General features: G+C 41.0%; 1 protein-coding gene across 1 annotated transcript in view; it reads right to left on the minus strand.

Moving 5' to 3' along the window:
* tm9sf4 (transmembrane 9 superfamily protein member 4) overlaps window positions 1-14,277 on the minus strand; it is a 73,770-nt gene extending 59,493 nt beyond the window's left edge. The window contains exon 1 of the mRNA XM_078555158.1: window positions 14,222-14,277. Within this exon, the coding sequence (XP_078411284.1) occupies window positions 14,222-14,236 (15 nt within the window). The 5' untranslated portion in view covers window positions 14,237-14,277. The remainder of the gene's footprint in view (window positions 1-14,221) is intronic.
* Between the last annotated feature and the right edge of the window lie 5,493 nt (window positions 14,278-19,770).

The raw sequence follows: 19,770 nt of genomic DNA on the forward strand, positions 1-19,770 counted from the left end.
TAGCTACACCCACAGTGCTGTTAGGAAGGGAGTTCCAGGATTTTGACCCAGCAACAGTGGAGGAATGGCAAAATAGTTCCAAGTCAGGGTGATGTGTGGCTTAGAGGGGAACTTGCAGGTGGTGGTGTTCACATGCATCTGCTGTCCTTGTCCTTCTACATGGTGGAAGTCATGGGTCTGCAAGGTGCTGTCATAGGAGCCTTGGTGAGTTGCTGCAGTGCATCTTCCAGATAGCACACACAGCTGTCACTGTATGTCAGTAGTGGATGAGTGAATGTTTAAGATGGTGGATGAGGTGCCAATCAAGCAGGCTGCTTTGTCCTAGCTGGTGTTGAGCTTCAAGTGTTATGGAGCTGCATTCATCCAGGCAAGCAGAGAGTATTCCATCACACTCCTGACTTGTAGATGGTGGACAGGTTTTGGGGAGTCAGGAGGTGAGTATCCCTCCACAGGATTGCCAGACTGAGACCTGCTCTTATAGCCAGTGTTTATATGGCTGGTCCAGTACAAGTTCTGATCAATGGTAACCCCCCCCCCACCGGATGTTGATGGTGGGAGATTCAGCAATGGTAATGCCATTGAATGTCATGGGGAGATGGTTAGATTCTCTCCTGTTGGAGATGGTCATTGCCTGGCACCTGTATGGTGTGGATGCTACTTGCCACTTATTAGCCCAAGCCTGAATATTGTCCAGGTCTTCCTGCAAATGGGCACAGACTGCTTCAGCATCTGAGGAGTCACGAATGGTGAACATTGTGCAATCATCAGCCAACATCCCCACTTTTGACCTTTTGATGGAGGAACGGTCATTAATGAAGCTCAAGATGGTTGGGCCTAGGACATCAGCAAATTAAGCTACAATACAGTTGGTTCTTTCATCCAATTTATGAATATAGATTGTAAATAGTTGAGGCCCCAAGCAATGATCCCTCCAGCACTCCACTAGTTACAATTTTCCAATCCAAAAACAAGCCAGTCCCTGCTTTCTGTTAGCTAACCAATCCTCTATCCATGCTTATTTATAACCCCGAAAACCATGAGCTCCCAACTTCTGCAGTAACGTTTTATGTGGAGCCTTATCAAATGCCTTTTGGAAATCCAAATGCACTACATCTACAGGCTCCCCGTTATCCACCCTGCCTGTTACATTCTCAAAGGACTCTATAATAAATTTGCCAAACACAATTTCCCTTTCACAAAACCATGCTGACTCTGACCGATGGCATTATGATTTTCTAAATGTCTTGCTATTATGTCCTTAATAATGGATTATAGCATTTTCCCAATGACCAACTGGCCTATAGTTTCCTGCTTTCTGTCTCCCCCATTTCTTGAATAGTGGTGCTACAATTGAGACTTTCAAATCCACTGGGACATTTGCAGAATCTAGGGAATTTTGGAAGATTACAACCAATGCATCTGCTATCACTGTAGCCACTGCCTTTAAGACTCTAGCATGTAGGCCATGAGGTCCAGTGGACTTGTAAGCTTTTAGTCCCAATAATTTTCCTAGTACTTCTACTCTAGTGATTGTGATTGTTTTAAGTTCCTCTCTCCCTTTTGCCACCTGCTTTTCTACTATTTTTGGTATGCTGTTTGTGTCTTCTACTGTGAAGACAGATACAAAATGCTTGTTCCAATTCTCTGCCATTTTCTTGCTTAGCAATTCCCCAATCTCACCCTCTAAGGGACCAATGTTTACTGTCACTGCTCTTTTCCTTTTTATATACTTGTAGAAGCTTTTACTGCCTGTTATTATATTTCTTGCTAGTTTTGTCTCATACTCCAATTTCTCCTTTATTATTTTTTGGGTCATCCTTTGCTAATTTCTAAATTTTTTCCCCAATATGTGCTGGCCTATCACTACTCTTTGCAGAAACAGAATTACCTGGAAAAATTAAGCAGGTCTGGCAGCATCGGTGGAGAAGAAGAGAGTTGACGTTACGGGTCCACATGACCATTCAACAGAACTGAAGTATAGTTAGGAGAGGGGTGAAATATAAGCTGGTTAAACAGCTTATATTTCACCCCTCTCCTAACTATACTTCAGTTCTGTTGAAGGGTCATGTGGACCCGAAACGTCAACTCTCTTCTTCTCCACCGATGCTGCCAGACCTGCTGAGTTTTGCCAGGTAATTCTGTTTTTGTTTTGGATTTCCAGCATCTGCAGTAGTTTTTTGTTTTTACTACTCTTTGCAGCATTGTACAACTTTTCTTCCAATCTGATACCAGCCTCAACTTCCTTAGTTGGCTACAGATGGTGCATCCTTCTCATAGTCTTTCTTCCTCAATGGAATCTTTGTTGAGAGTAATGAAATATCTCAAAAATGAGCTCTACTGTCTTACCTCTTAACTATTTCCCAATCTACCTTAGCCAACTCTGCACTCATATTCTTACAATTGCCTTTATTTAAGCTGAAGACACTAGTCTTAGAGCCATGTTTCTCACCCTTAAGCTAAATGTAAAATTCTATCTTGCTATGGTCACTCTTACCCAGAAGATCCTTTACTCGGAGGTCATTTATTAATTTAGTCTTATTACACATTACCAAGTCTAAAACAGCTCATTCCCTGGTTGGTTCCAGAACATATTGTTCTGACAAACCGTGCAGGATACAATCTATGAACTCATCATTCAGGCTGCGTTTGCTAATTTGATTTGTCCAGTCTATATGAAGAATAAAATCTTTCATGATCATTGCAGTATCTTCTTACGAGCTTCCATTATTTCTTGATTTATACTCTGTCCTACAGTGTAGCAATTGTCAAGGGACCCATAAACCATTTCCATCAGTAACTTCTTTCGTTTGCTATTTCTTATCTACACCCAAACTGATCCTATATTTTAATCCTCCAAACCAAGACCCCTTCTCACTACTGTACTGACCTCATCCTTGATTAACAGAGCTACCCCACCCCCTTTTCCTTTCTTTCTGTCTTTCCGAAATGTCAAATACCCTTGAATATTCAGGTCCCAGCCATGGCCACATAGCAGCCATGTCTCTGTTTTGGCTATCATATCATATACTTACTTACTTCTACTTTTGTTATTAATTCATCCATCCTGTTACGAGTGCTGCATGCATTCAGATATTGAGCCTTTCATTCTATCTTTTTACCATTTTTCCCTACTCTGATCTTATTTGCTGGTGCACCCTTATGTTTGCATGCTCTGTCCTTTCCTGTCACACTATGGTCATTCATTACCCATATTGTTACCCTGCATTATTACCTTGTCCTTTCTCTTCAACTTTCCAAATCTCCCCCACCACCACTATTATTGAATTTAAAGCCTTCTTTACAGCCCTAGTTATACAATTCTGATGCCAGACATTTAAGGGGATATTTCAGAGCACTCAGAATAAGTACATTCCTTTTATAAAGCAAAATTCTAAGGGGAGGACCCACCATCCGTGGTTAACTAAAGTGGTTAAGGAAAGCATCAAACTTAAGCAAAAAGCATACAACTCTGCAAAGATAAGTGGGAGGACAGAGGATTGGTCAGAATATAAAGAACGGCAGAGAATGACTAAAAGGTTAACCAGAAGAAATAAGTTAGAGTATGAGAGGAAGCTAGCTAGAAATGTAAAAACAGATAGCAAGAGTTTCTACAGGTATTTAAACAGGAAAAGAGTAAGTAAAATGAGTGTTGGTCCTCTAGAGAGCGACAGTGGGGAGTTAGATAATAAGGAAATGGCAAAAGAAATGAACAAATATTTTGCTTGTGTGTTCACTATAGAGGATACAAAAGACATTCCAGGGATAGCTGCGAATCCGGAAGTAAAAGGGAGAGAGGAACGTGGTGAAATTGAAACCACTAGGGAAACAGCACTGAGCAAATTGATGGAACTGCGGGCTGACAAGTCTCCAGGTCCTGATGGACTATATCCTAAGGTCTTAGAAGAGGTGGCTAATGAGGTAGTTGATGCACTGGTGTTAATTTTCCAAAATTTGCTAGATTCTGGAAAGGCTCCATCAGACTGGAAAGTAGCAAATATAACGCCTCTATTCAAAGAGGGAGGGATGCAGGAAACATGAAACCATAGGCCAGTTAGCTTGATGTCTGTCATGAGGAAGTCGTTAGAATCGATCATTGAGGAGGTCATAGCTGGGCACTTAGAAGAGCTCAAGCTAAGTGGGAAGAGTCAAGCATGGTTTTGTTAAAAGAAAATCATATTTAACCAATGTATTGGAGTTTTTTGAAGGAGTAACATGCGCAGTGGATAAAGGGGAGCCTGTAGCTGTACTGTACTTGGATTTCCAGAAGGCATTTGATAAGGTGCCACATCAAAGGTTGTTATGTAAAATAAAAGCGCATGGTGTAGGGGGTAACATATTAGCATGGTGGAAGGTGTAAATGCATTGAAGGTGGTTCAGAGGAGGTTTACTAGATTGATACCTGGAAAGAGTGGGTTGTCTTATGAGGAAAGATTGAACAGGCTGGGCTTGCTTCCACTGGAGTTTAGAAGAGGGAGGGGTGATTTGATTTAAGTATACAAGATCCTGAACAGCCTTGCCAAGGTGGACGTCGAAAAGATGTTTCCTCTCTTGTGGGTGAGTCCAGAACTGGGGGTCACTGTTTTAAAATTAGGGGTTGCCCTTTTAGATCAGAGATGAGGAGAAATTTTTCTCTGAGGATTGTGCGACTTTGGAAGTCTCTGCCCCTGAAGGCAGTGGAGGCTGGGTCATTGAATATTTTTAAGGCAGAGTTAGATGGATTCTTGTTAGGGAAAGGAATCAAAAGTTATCCGGAATGTGGAAATCGAAATACAAGATCATCAGCCATGATCTTATTGAAAGGCGGAGCAGGCTTGAGGGGCCGGATGGTCTACTCCGGTTCCTATTTCTTATGTTATGTCCTTAATTCGCCATGACACTGGTCTCAGTCCAGTTCCGGTGAAGGCCATCCATCTTTCCTCAATACTGGTGCCAGTCACCCATGAATCAAAACCCATTTCTGCCACACCAATATCTGGGCCACAGATTCAACTCTCTGATCTTATTTACCCTATGTCATTTTGCTCGTGGCTCAGGTAGTAATCCAGAGATTATTCCTTTGTGATTCTGCTTTTTAAATTTAGTCCCTAGCTGCTCATACTCCCTCAGCAGAACCTTTTTTGTAATCCTACCTATGTAATTCGTACCCACAGCAAATGGATCCTTCCCCTCCACTCCCAGCTCTCTCCAGCCTTGAGATGTCCTTAACCCTGGCCATCAGGCCAGCAACAGAGCCTTCAGGATTCATGCTCTCAGCTGCAGAGAAAAGTATCCATCCCCCTAACTATACTGTGCGCTACTACAACAACATTCCATTTTGCATCCCCCCACTTGAATGCCTCCCTGCACCACAATGGCATGGTCAGCTTGCTCATCCTCCCTGTAGTCCCTGTTTTCATTTGGTTTTTCTGCCCACATGACCAATCCATTGATATCATCCAGCAGTCTACAGCTTTCTTTCTCACTATTAACTACACGGTCAATTTTTATAATCTGCAAACTTCTGAATCATAACCCTCACATTTAAGTCTAAATCATTGATATATACCATGAAAATCAAAGACGACAATACTGAGCCACGAGCAATGCCATTGGAAACAGTCTTCCAGTCAGAAAAATGCCCGACCATTATTTTGTTTCCACTAAGCCAATTTTAGTTCCAACTTGCCACATTCCCTTGCATCCCATGGACTTTTACTTGTCAGAAGCCTTGCTAAAATCCTGTAGACTACATCAAATACATTACCCTCATCTCTCATTGTTACTTTCTCAAAAAAATTCAACTGTTGGTGAGGTATGACCTTCCCATAACAAGTAACTGCCTGATTAATCCATGCCTTTTTAAATTACAATTTGCAATAATTGTTGTCACAATGATGTGACTTGTGCATGAGTGATATCAATCTGTAATTTCATCGGCTGATCAAACATATATTGAACTGTTTAAAGAGGACTTTTTAAAAGCAAGAAAAGACACTGACTTAAGATGGCTGTCACAAGTCACCTGACGTTTAGTATTGCAAGTTGACCAGTTTCTGGAAAGTTCCAATATGAATTGCAATTCAGATATGTCTAGATACCTCACAGAATTCCACACCTGCAAATGTCAAGAACCACCTCAAAAGGATTTACTGAAAAACTGTACTGGATCTCACATTTACATTTCTGTAAGGCTACTTCTCAAGCAGAGACAGAAAGTATAGCTATAGTAACTAAATGGAAAGGTGTTTTCCTATCTCATCAAGATGGATAATGGATATTCAAGGAGTTAATGGCTGGGACATTACAGAATCTAATCACATCAGCCATGAAGCAAAAGCCATGGTCTGTCCAGATATTAGCTAACAACTGCCTTCTGAAACCATTATTGGGAGAGTGGGCATGTGACTGGAGTAACCATTTTTGAAATCTCATTTAATACAGCATGCAAGCTGCTATATCAGTATCTGAAAAAGCAGCCAGTGAAGCAGTAACAAACTTCCTTCTCTTCTCTCCCAAGTTAAGACCCTATCTCTATTCCAGTTTAAAATTCAGCACAGAGGTATTCATCCCAGGTGCCGAAAGAATTGACTTTTTGGAAAAGACAGATTATGTTTAAAAAGAAATTGTCTCTGGCAATTGCAATTTTACATGGGCTTTAACTCCTGAAATCTCAAGGCCACTGTGGAGAAAAATTTGCCACAGACAAGCACGCAAATAGTGAATTCTCAACTTGTGCTTTTCAGCATTAAACTTTAATTTAGCTAAGAAAGTAACTACCCTCTGTACAGCATGTAATTCTGCATGCTTGCGCGTGTGTGCGTGTTGCAAAGGTTGAGATGCGCGGAATTACTCTTTTAAATATTTTTATATCTTTACTTGGGCAGGTTTTTAATTCAATAAAAACGAACCCCTTTTTGTTTTAATCTCAAAAAAGCCTGCCAGACTGGTTTCTTTGCAATCAGCACGCAAATGGTTAAGCACAGACTTGGAGTGGTATTACAAGGGGGTTATTTTACCCCCCCCCACCTTCATGTGGCCATAACATTGTATATTAATTGCACATGTTGGACATTAACTGGGGTTTCATTTGAGTGCTTATAAAGAGAGACATATTGAAACTGTGTGGTTGAGTTAGGTGGTGTTTGCTTGTACTGTTTTACTCTAAATAAATGTAAGACTGCGTAAAGATTGGCTCCACTGCTGTCCTTCACCTCACTTTCCAGATTAGAACAATTTATACTGTCCCTCCATGTTTTCCAATAATTTGCACATCACCAAAACTCAGCTGACTGGCCTGTACTTACTCAGTCTCTCCTAATAAAAAAGTTAGGAATTCTACAGCACCACACCTACAGCCAACAAGGATTGGAAAATAATGGCCAAGAACCTCACCTATTTCCTTTCTTACTTCTTTTAGCAGTCTGGGGTACATTAGATCTGGGCCTGGCGATTTATCTGTCACCAAAGATGCTAATCACTTAATATTTTCTCTTTCACTGTTTATTCCATTCAATATTTCACACTTTTCCTCCTCAACTACAATGTCTGCATTGTCACCCTCTTTTGTGAAGACTGACACAAAGTATTCATTAGGAGCCATGCCCAAATCTTCTCCCACCACACAAATTACCCTTTTGGTCTCCAATTGGGCTCATCTTTCCTTAGTCATCTTGCTCTTTATGTATTTTACTTCCTAATATTTTATTGTAGCCTCTCTTTGTTTTCTTAATTTATATTTTTCACTTCAGCCCTACACTTTCAAGAAACCACTAACTGAATTATGATCATAAAAATGCTCTCCCACTGATACCCCTGCCACCTGCCCAGTTTCATTCCCTAAAACTAAGTCCAGAACTGATATGCTAGATAATAAGCCAATGAACTGCAAACAATTACTAAGGCAAATGTATGTGCTGTAACAGGTGGACACACTTTTAAAAATCACACAAGGCAATAAATTCATCAACGTACAGAAGACATTATTATAAGCTCAATAAATCATGACCTAGACAGCAAAGATCAATTACTTCGCATTTGGCTGTTATTTTTTGGAACAGACCAGATGATACCAAGTTGGAGGAGTGGGTGTGGGGCCAAAGCTAATAACATGGAGAACTACCCCAAAGTATGGGATATAAGCAGGCTTACAGAGTGGACAAATGGATGGCAAATTAAATTCAATATGGCTAACTGTAAATTAGTTCAATTTAGTTAAGAGGAATAAGGAAGGTGCTTATACCCTGGAAACCAAGAACTAAGTAAGACAGAGATCTGGAATGCAGGTCACAATGCAAGCTGGTTAGTCCATGAAGTGTGAAATCAAAGTGCTGAGTTTATCACAAGTCGGGGTGTGTTGGAATACTCTCCACTTGCCTGGATGAGTGCAGCTCCAACAACACTCAAGAAGCTTGACACCATCCAGCACAAAGCAGTCTGCTTGACTGGCACCCCTTCCACAAACGTTCACTCCGTCCGCCGACGCACAGTGCAAGTGTGTACCATCTACAAGATGCACTGCAAGAGCTCACCACACCTCCTTAGACAGCACCTTCCAAACCCACGACCACTACCATCTAGAAATATAAGGGCAGCAGACAGATGGGAACACCATCACCTGGAAGTTCCCCTCCAAGCCACTCACCATCCTGACTTGGAAATATATCACTGTTTCTTCACTGTCACTGGGTCAAAATCCTGGAACTCGATCCCTGACAGTATTGTGGGTATACCTGCACCATATGGACTGCAGCGGTTCAAGAAGGCAGCTCAGAACCACCTTCTCAAGGTCAATTAAGGACGGGCAATAAATGCTGGCCTAGCCAGCCAAGCCCACATCCCAACGAATATATTTTAAAAATTCTAGATAAACAAAATACAAAAACAAGAAGGTCATGTTAAATTTAGAGAGACAATTATGAGACTACACTTGGCGTATTGTTTGCAGTTCTGGTCTCCATATTACTAAAAGGGTATTGAAGCACTGGAGAAATGCAGAAATGATTTACAAGGATGTCACCAGAATTGAGAGGAAATAACTGTCAGAGAAGACGGAGAAAGTTTAGTCTATTTTCTATGGAAAAAAGACTAAGAGGAAACCTGAAAGAGGTCTTTAAAACTATGAATGGGATCAGGAGGTTGTGGAGAAACCGTTTCCACTTATGATACAGTCCAGAACAAAGGCATATAAACACAAAAGAGCAACTTACCAATCAATCAAATAAAGAATTCACCCACTAACACAAGGGGAGGCTGAAGCAGATAGATTTGATATAATTAAGGGAAAGTTTGATTCATCTAAAAGGGAGCAGTGAATAAAAAGGTAGTTTGAGTAAATGAGCTCCAGGTCATTACTGACTCCGTCACTGAAACAACTAAGAAAATAGGCCTTTCAACAACACCTGGGAAACTAAGGATCTCTTTGAACCCGCTCCAACGGCGAAACACCTCTCCTCCAATTAAGATCATCGGCGAGATCCTGGAAAATGGGGACCGTTCTCCATATCTCAGGAGCCTCCTCAGGACAAAGACAGACATGGATGATAAAATTCATCATTGCCTCCAATCTGCCAGCTCAGCCTTTGGCCGACTGAGGAAAAGAGTATTTGAGGACCAGGATGAGAACCAAGACAAAGGTCATGGTTTATTAGGCAGCAGTGATCCCTGTGCTCCTATATGCTCCGGAGACTTGGACAAACTACAGCAACCACCTCAAAGCACTGGAGAAGTACCACCAGTGGTGCCTTCACAAGATCCTCCAAATCCAGTGGTAAGAAAGGCAGTCTAACAGAATTGTCCTCTCCCAAACCAACATGCCTGACATCACGCTAATCATTCAAAACCAGCTCCACTGGGCATGACATGTTGCTCATATGCCTGACATCAGACCCCCAAGCAACTGCTCTATTCTGAGCTTGGTCACAGGAGACTCTCAGGAGGACAGCAGAAACACTTTGCGGATGTCCTCGAGGCATACCTGAAGAGGTCAAACATCCCCACTGACTCATGGGAGTACCTAATCTGCGACCGACCAAAGTGGAGAAGGTTAATTTAGGAAGGCACCGAACATATCAAGAGACTTCACTGGGGACACCCAGAGGTAAAGTCAAGGTGTCGGAGGGGGTGCACTAACCTTCGAACAACTCATCTACCTGACCTTCAAGCACCACCTGCCCCATACGTGACAGAGTCTGCAGATCGCACATCCAACTTATCAACCATCTCAGGAGCCACCAAACCAGAGTGGAAGCAAGTCATCCTTAATCCTGAGGGACTGCTTAAGAGGAGTTTTGGATGAGGCAATTAAGAATATGTGGAGAAAACACCAGAATAGATCAGTTGGGCTGAATGGCCAGTTTGTCTGCTAAACATTCCATGTAAAATCAACCAGCCCAAGGAAAATATATTTAAATTATTCAAGCAATCACATAATCTTGATACAAAATGGAGTAAAACAAAAAAGGTAAGCAGTAAGACAGAAGAAAACAAGATGAAGAAAATTATGTGAACCTAAATAAACCGAAAATAACAGAGCAAGCTTGATGGTCTGAATGTCCTTTGTGCCTGTTATTGAAGTCCAAAGACTGATCATTTTATTCAGATCTAATATTCCTGAATTAACCCAATTTAAGAGTTTATGCTACATTCAAAAAAAGGCATAAGCTTTGAGCAACATTTTTAAAATGGTTTCCTTCCTGAAAAGAATTGTTATGTTCTGGCATTTCCTGGTCCCACCAGTATTCCTGTAATTGCACTTTGTAGTTCTACTGTGGACAGGCAGATGCTTCAACCTTGTCGATTCAATCATTGGTGTATTTGTTTTAAGTAACACAGTGTTCTCTATAAATTATAGACTAAAAATGGGACAGTATGTTGGCAGCAACATACTATTCTTTCATCTCTGGGCCATGAGCTTGAATTCAGCCTCATTTGATGGGTCAAAACTTCCTTCATACTCTGAACATTTTTGGATTATCTCACCACTGTTTTTGGTGAGTAGGGCTCCAGATTCCAGTGATACAGCATTATAGTAATAACTTAGACCTGTCCACGTCACAAGCACATTACAATTATGGCAGTTTTACACTTTGATTATTTTAAGCACTACATATCTGCAGTACAAAAACTTTGCATATAAGTTCAGCTATTCACTTAAGCATTTAGTTAAATACGCTAGATCACGTTAACATAAAAATTCTCTCATTGTTGCAACGCTATATATGTTTATCAATCTAAACATTATTTATTTTCCTCTATTTTTCCTTACTGATAATATACCATCCACAGCACATTCTTCTTTTTCTTCCTATTCTTTTCCAGGACCTCAGAACCGTGGAACTCCCCATGAATCATTGACTGTAAAGCACTTGGGGCAGCCTGAGGTCCTGACAGGTGATATATAAATACAAGCTTTTTTCTTTCTTTACCCCACCAGTCCTTCTTTTCTCCTACGATCCAGAGGCTTTGCAACCCAGGTTTGGCATAACCTGGTCTTCTCCTTTTATTCTTTTTAACCTCAATGATGTCTTGAAATATGTACCTTGGCCCTTCATTTCTGTTTCTCAAATAACAGCAAAATAAATAAAGTATCATCATTTAACAGTCAACTCACTTTACACTCCTGCAACAGCGAGTCTTACCATAAGGAGCCCTTACAAAAGTTCCATGGCCCAACGGGAGATGAAGAAGCCTGATGGGTACAATATAATGGAACTGAATCAAACATCTAAAGAGGTTAAAAAAAACTGAGGGCTGCTGAAAGTATTCAACTGTTACACTTTTGGAATCAGATTTGCACGCAAGTTATCAGGACTCAACTTTTAAAACATTCAATAAATAAAAGGAAAAACTGTCTCAGGAAAGGCACTCAAGTCAAATATTATCTTTGTAACAACATTTTTTTTAACAAAAAGGGATCCTCTTGCATTTAGGACTGAAGTCAAGAACTTCAACACACATGAATGGACTTCCAGGTACAACAATTGAGCCAAGAATCTTGGAATTATTCAAGAAACAACTGGATGCCAAAGATTGTTTTGAATGGAAGCTAATAATCTCCAAATCTGCATTTATTTTCTGATGATTTGACTTTATATTTAAGTGTTAAACATCAGATGCATAAATCAGATTGTTCAGACTTCACCACAATCGACAGGGCATCTTCACATTTTCAAACAATCTTTCTAACGTAAAGGAACCAAAGTTCAACCAAATACAAAAGGATTTTACTTAAAATACAGATGTAGATGCTGGAAATCAGAAATAAAAACAGAAAATGCTAGAAATACTCGGGCCAGGCAGCATGTGTGGAGAGAGAAACAAAGTTAATGTTTCTTATCAATATCCTTCAGTCAGCTCTCCTGTTCTGAAGCAAGGCCATCAATTTGAAACATTAACCATAGGATTTTACTCTAACATTCTGAATGCTTATTAAATATTAACATTTATGTGACTCTTATATTTGATGTGCATTTATAAAGGAATACATTTTTTTCAGGTTCCGATGAGGTGTCTTCAGTACTTCTCATAATTTTTGATAAAATGCAAAAATACTGCTGACCATTTGCAAGCATTCCTGTCAATAAGAGAGCCATAACTGCAGCAAGAACATTTCATACTCAAGTGGAAAATAATTTCAAGCACCAATAACTATATTCAGAATTATTATCCTAATATAGATTTGCCTCCGACTGCTTATTCCATAAGTGCTGAACACATCCACATCATAAACATGGAATTGCTCCAAGTATGTTTCAGTTTTATTCATGAAACCAAGCACTTTTTCTAACTTTATTCTTTCATGAGATGAAGACATTTCTGGCAAGGCCAGCATTTGTTGCCTATCTCTAATTGCCCGTGAATTGAGTGGCTTGCCAGGCCATTTCAGAGGTCAGTTAACAGTCAGTCGTGGGTCACACGTAGGTCAGGCCAGGCAAGGATGGCGAATTTCCTTCCCTAAAGGATGTTAGTGAACCAGATGGGTTTTTACAAAAATCAATGATAGTTGGCATGTTGTAGTTGATATGCCATTACTAAGACTAGCTTTCAATTACAGATTTTTTAATTGCCATGGTGGGATTGGAACTCAGAGCATTAGCCTAGGCCTCTGGATTACCAGTTCAATTACATTACCATTATGCCACCACCTCCTCATGGAATAAAATAGCTATTATCTATTTCTTGCACTAAGTTCAAAAAAGTGAAGCAATTTCTGAACATCTAACATCCTTTGTGAAGTTTTTACAAGATCAGTATTCATTTATCATCCTTTCAATATAGACTAAAAGTAGTCAACAGCAAACCATATAAGTCTTTATATCAAAGCAGTATTTTTCATGCCAACATGTCTTGATTTTTACAAGAACTCCTTTGAAAATGGTGATAAACGCCCAAGATCCCTCTCCAAATGCTACCAAGAATCTACCAAACAAATTTCCTGGACACCCTGCCAGCCCTCCAGAAAACAGAACTGACAAAACACTCTTGAGAAGCACCCCCTACAAATACCTTTGCACTGCTGGGGACTCTCTTGGGGGAAAAATACAAACAATGCCAATCAATCCCTTGTAAAATTGTTGACGCATCCCCAGAAACCCCTGGGAAGAAACTGATAGCCCCATGAAAATCAAACTATTTCATGCAGCCCTTGCCTACAAACAATTTATTTCATATAAACCTGCAATAACTTATTTACAGCCATGTCTAACATAACAGCCCAAACATTTAACGCCAACACATTTGAAATGCAATACCAACAAAGCACTTCCACAACCATATATGTGTAAAATACGAGGGTTTTGTGAAGTGCACTTGCTGCGTTGATGGGTTGGTACCCACATTCCGAAAGTTAAAAGTGACCCGTGCAAAATGTGAAGGTTTGTTGAGGGAGGAGGGGAGGGGGAAATACAGGAGATGATGTGAGGAGGGCAAACGGGTGAGTAGAGCCCGAACCCGCTCTATTCATCTCACCCGGAGTTCCTGCTTCCTTTATTACTCAATCCCTGAATGAAAAGCCACCGAGAGCCGGTCTCTTAGGCCATCGTTAACTGACGGGATTGAGCGAGCAGAATGCGCTCAACGCCGCTTTAATCCTGAAATCCCGCAGCCGCCTGCGGCTTCTAACAAAGCCCCTCATTCCTGCCACCTTCCCCCCCCCACACAACCTGACAGCCAGCACAGGAGCTGTTATGGCTATGGGAGCTGGGTGGGGGGATGGTTGGGGGGGGGGGGAGACTTTTCCTCTTACCCTCGTCAGCGCCATCTTGGAATCCACGTGTCATCCGTGATGTCACCGGAACTGAGGTCACACCTTCCCTCCCATTGGCCAACAGCCAATGCTGACGTTTCAACATTTTAAATTGCCCCCTTTGGTGAAGGGTTGAGCAGCAGAAACTGAGATCTTATGACTTATTTTTCTTTAAGTATTTGCAGTTGAGTTTTTTAAAATAGTTATTTATTTTCTCCCTATGATTGCAGTGCCTACTGTTTTCCCAACCTTACTGAGTGTGCATTTACACATCAGTTTCTTCACACTGATATACCCTCAGCTATAGTGCAAGTATAGCTTGGAAAAGAAAGTCATTGGATCATAGAATGATACAGCACAGCAGGAAGTCATTCAAGCCAGTGTGCCTGTGCCTTCTCTCTGAAAGAGCTATTTATTTAGTGTCACCTCCCCCCTTTTCTGCCATAGTTCAAGAACAGAGGAATATGGGAACATAGGAGCAGGAATAGGCCATTCTGCCCTTCGAGCTGGCTCTGCTATTCAACTAGATCATGACTGATCTTCTACCTCAACGGCATTTTCCCGCACTATTCCCATATCCATTGATATCTTAACTATCTAGAAATCTATCGATCTCTGTCTTGAACATACTCAATGACTGAGCCTCCACATGTAGAGAACTCCAAAGATTCACCACCCTCTGAGTGAATAAATTCCTCCTCACCTCAGTCTTAAATGGCCTACCAGTCAGGAGAAACATCCTTCCTGCATCTACCCTGTCAAGCCCTGTAAGAATTTTGTTTGCATCAATGAGATCACCTCACATTCTTCTAAACTCTAGAGAATGCAGGGCCAGTTTTCTTAATCTCTCTCATAGGTTAATCCCGTCATCCCAGGAATCAGGCTGGTGAACTGGAATTTCTCCTTTTCAAGTATTCAACAATTGCCATTTGAAAATTATTAAGGATTCTGCTTCCACCGCCCTGTCAGGCAGTACATTCCAGATCATAATTTGCAGCATAAAAAATGTTTTTTTCATATCGCCTCTTGTTTATTTGCCAATGGCCTTAAGATCCTCTGCCACTGTAAAGTTGTGGTCCTTTGCAGTCTCAGATCACCACTAAGTTTGTGCCTTAATGTTCTATTTACATACAAACTTAGCATTGTTGCAATGCTGAAGCCACCTTGTATGCTTATTAAATGTGTGATATTACAGCCCCCTAAAATGCTACCTTTCATGTTTCAGTTCTGGAAAACTGTCTACATCTAAAACATTGTCTCATCTATTTATAGATTCTGGCTGATCTGCTGTATATTTTCATAATTTTCTGATTTTGTTCAATATTTGTATGCCATGGGAACCCTTAAAGTTCTTGCATGAAATAGTCTCTTTGCTATTTTCTACATTTTTAAACAACATCAGTGAAACAGAGACAGAGAAAGTGAATAAATGTCAGTATTGTATCAAACATCATGAAAGGCAATTCAAATTCTAACATAATACTATGTTATGTGTTATACTATGTGTTACAAAACTAACACGCTTAGCTACATGCTTCCTTTCTGTCAGTCTTCAGACATCACACGTTGACTAATGAAAAGTATAAAGATTGAATAGAATGTGCCTATAATTGTCATAGGCTACCCCTTGATTCAAAGATGATGTCTACTCAGGCTCGTGAGTTTCTATCATGGGCCTTTATGTGATCAAACAGGCTGATTCTTGACCCACATATCTTTGGGCACATGGGCAAGGTGTCCCATGAGGCAATGGGATCTGGAGTGCAGAATTAGCTTCCTTTTTTTCCCTGCTGCTGCCCTGCCTCAACATTGAGACATTGTGACTCTAATCGTGATGTAGCTTGATGGAGAAGTCATTGCCATTTTGAACAATTGGTAACCAGCTCCTCCCAGGCATTAATGTCGATGCTGTCACACTTCAAGGAGAGTTTCAGAGTGTCTTTCAAGCATTTCCTTTGTCCTTCCCTGGAACATTGGCCACTTGAGAGCTGAGAAAACAGGACTTGGCAGAGGAGACAATTTTCAGCCATCTGAACACAGTGTCTAGCCCATCAAGGTCGATTTTGCAGGAGTTTTGCCTCAATGCTTGTGGAGCTGGCTTCAAGAAGGACACTAGTGTTTGTTCGATCGTCCTCCCATTGAATCCGGAAGATGCTGCAGAGGCATTGCTGATGGAATTTCTCTAGCACGATTAAGTTTCACTCATACACATTATAGGTCTCACTGCAGTACAGGAGTGTGGTGACAACAACTGCTCTGTACTCTATTGACTTACGGAGGTCTTGTCAAACATTCACCGCCATAGTTTGTAGAAGGCTGAGCTGGTGCATCTGATATGGTGTTGGATCTCTTGTCAAAGGTGGCGTTTTGAGGGAGGTTGCTGCCAAGGCATGGGAAGTGCTCAACATATTCCAGAGTTTTTCCGTCAACATATATGGGAGGTGGAATATTGAGTTTTGTTTTGGCAACATTCAAACACAGGCTGAGTTTCTTGTATACAGAATTAAAGAGATCGAGAGTGGCTTGCCAATCTGGTGCAGAGTGGGCAACAATAGCTCAGTCACCTGCAAACTGTAGATCATGTATGTCTATGGTGGTCAGCTTAGTTTTGGCACAAAGGTGACTGAGTTTAAAGAGTTTTCATCTAGACTTTAATACTGACTCCAGAGGACAGTTGATCTTTGATGAGGTGAATAGTCACTGTCACGTAGATTGTGATGGTATTCTTATGATATTTCAGCTGAGGTCTTCAAAGCTGGTGGACATTTGCTCACATCAAGACTCTATGCACTCATCCTACAGATTTGGGAGGAAAAAGAAACCCTTCCCCCAGCTTCAGGAATGTGACAAATGTAACTATGTTCAAGAAGGGAGATAAATCACGCTGTGGAAACTATCAAGGTATTTCCCTCTTGTCCACAGCACGGAAAATCCTGACATGCAACCTCCTTGAATTGCCTACTTCCTGTGGCTGAGGAAATCATCCCTTTAGATCTTCCAGAGGAACCTCTGTAATTGTCTTTGTTGCCTGACAAGTCAAAGAAAATGATTTATAACAACATTAGGCACATTTCATTGCATTCATAGACCTGACCAATGAATTTTACTCAGTGTATTGCAAGGCTTTGTGGATTGTGCTCCAAAGGTTTGGATGTCCAAGAAACTTCATCAGAATCCTGCAATTGCTTCATGGTGAAATGACTGCAACTGTCTTGAGTGGGAGATCTGAAACAGAAGCCTTCAAAATCCGGACCCAGCTCAAGCAAGGATGTGCGATAGCCTCCACACTAATGAGCCTATATGCTTTGGAGTTTAGAAGAATGAGAGGTGATCTCATTGAAAATTCTAAAATTCTTAGAGGGCTCAATAGAAAAGATGCTGAAGGACTGTTTTCCTTGGCTGCAGAATCTAGAACTAGGGGTCATAGTCTCAGAATAAGGGATCAGCCAATTTGGACTGAGATAAGGAGAAATTTCTTCACTCAGAAGTTTGGGAACCTTTGGAATTATCTACCCCAGGGGGCTGTGGATGCTCAGTCATTGAATATATTCTAGTTTGATCAATAGATTTTGGACACTAAGGGAACAAAGGGATATGGAATAGGACAGGAAAGTGGAGTTGAGGGACAAAAGCAGCCATGCTCTTATTAAATGACAGAACAGCCTTGAGGGGTCATATGTCCTAGTCTTGCTCTTATTTCTTTTGTTACCATGAAACCAATGCAACAACCAGTGATACTATACTAGAACTACAATAAAATGGCAATAACTGTAGCTTGTTAATTGACTTTTGCATGAACACACTCAACTAACATTTAAATTTAAAATCTAAACAGGGTCACACATGTATTTAAGTAGGCTATTAAAGCAAGTTTCACGTTCTAAAATGTTCCTCCTATGACAGTGCTCTGTTCTCTCTGGATCCACCCATCAAGGATGCTTGCAGAGTTTTGTGGGAGGACCTGCCACAGGTCAGCCTGGAGGGAGCCCAGAAGCTCGATGCTCCACTTAGTCTGCAGGAGCTGACCGGCGCCCTTGACAGCCTCTTAAGAGGCAAGTCTTCGGGGCTGGACGGGCCAACTGTGGAGGCCTTCAGGACGCTCTGGGACATCCTGGGGAACAACTACATCCTGAGGGAGAGTCTAGTGACCGGGGAGATACCCCTCTCATGGAGCAGGGCCGTCATTGTCCTGCTACCTAAGAGGGCGGATCTTAGGAATTGGTGTCCGGTCTCCCTCCTCATCATGGTGGCCATCAACAGGTGGTTGGGGGGAACCATCCGGCCTGACTGTCTGCCCTTCTTCTGCAGTTACGTTCGGCCTAGGTGTCCCTGGAGAGGGAACACGTGGTGTCCACTGGAATGCTTGAGGCCTTCTATGACTGGTAGGCACTGCAGGGGCTGTAGAGTGCTTCATTAGCCCCCCAAACAACATATTAATTTAATTAGATGAGTCTCCTTTGAAGTTTTGTGTTTTCGTTACAGTGCCCCTTTAAGGGCTGTCAATTTGTTTAATTGGTTAATTATTTTATTTTACTGTTACAATCAAAAGAGAATAAAAGGTGCCTATAGTTATTGCACAACCATTGCTCTGACCTAATGTTAGCAATGTCACCAGTAGTACATTAAAAAGCAAGGGTGAAATTAGATAACCAGCAAGCTTAAGTCTGACAGTGTGAATTATGCTCAGGGAACAATCCCAAGGCCCTCACAATACTGGATTTCATTTAAATGGATTTAAATGGCCTTCTTTAAATTAGACCAGTGAGCTGTGGCTGTCTACTGCGCAACCCGGCCATTCAAGAGGTGAAAGAATGGGAATGTGACTCATGCTTCACCAATTTAAATATGATAAACATTTGTACATAATCACAAATGTTGCCATTTTCAACTTGACAAATTGTGCTGTCTACTCTCCATTGAGAGAAACATATAGAGTCATTATGGCACGAAGGAGGCTATTCAGCTCATTGAGTCCGTCGCAGCTTTCTGGACAGCAATCCAGTCAATCCCATTCCCTTGCTCTACTCTGTAGCCTTGTAAGTTTAGCTCCCTCAAGAGCCCATCCAATTTCCTTATGAAATCATTAATTGTCACCACTTCCATCACCCTCATAGGCAGCGAATTCCTGGTCATTATCACTCGACTTATAAACAAGTTCTTCCTCTTACTTGCCTGTAGTTGTAGCATTCAGAAGTATCACAACAGCAAATCAAAAGGCAAACGACAGAAGTCTTGAAAGCACATGGTGAGAAATAAAAGTCATACTTAATTAGCTTGTTGAAGATTAAAATAAATCCAACTATTTTTGAAACTTTGTCACATAAAGCTTTAGATGTAATTGTAATTCTGTTCAACAGTTATTTCAAGGAATTGATGTTAAATTTGTACACTACAAAATATGAGCATTGTGTACTGTTTTGGGAAAGCATCATGAGTAAGGAATGAGAGTAATGCAAAACATACAGCAAGGATTTATTAGAATGATATCAGGAATGGGAGGTTATAGTTTTGAAGAAAGATTTGAAAAACTAGATTTTATCTCACGGCAA

This window comes from Cetorhinus maximus, chromosome 13 (assembly GCF_964194155.1).
Source record: "Cetorhinus maximus chromosome 13, sCetMax3.hap1.1, whole genome shotgun sequence".
Taxonomy (NCBI): Eukaryota; Metazoa; Chordata; class Chondrichthyes; order Lamniformes; family Cetorhinidae; genus Cetorhinus; species Cetorhinus maximus.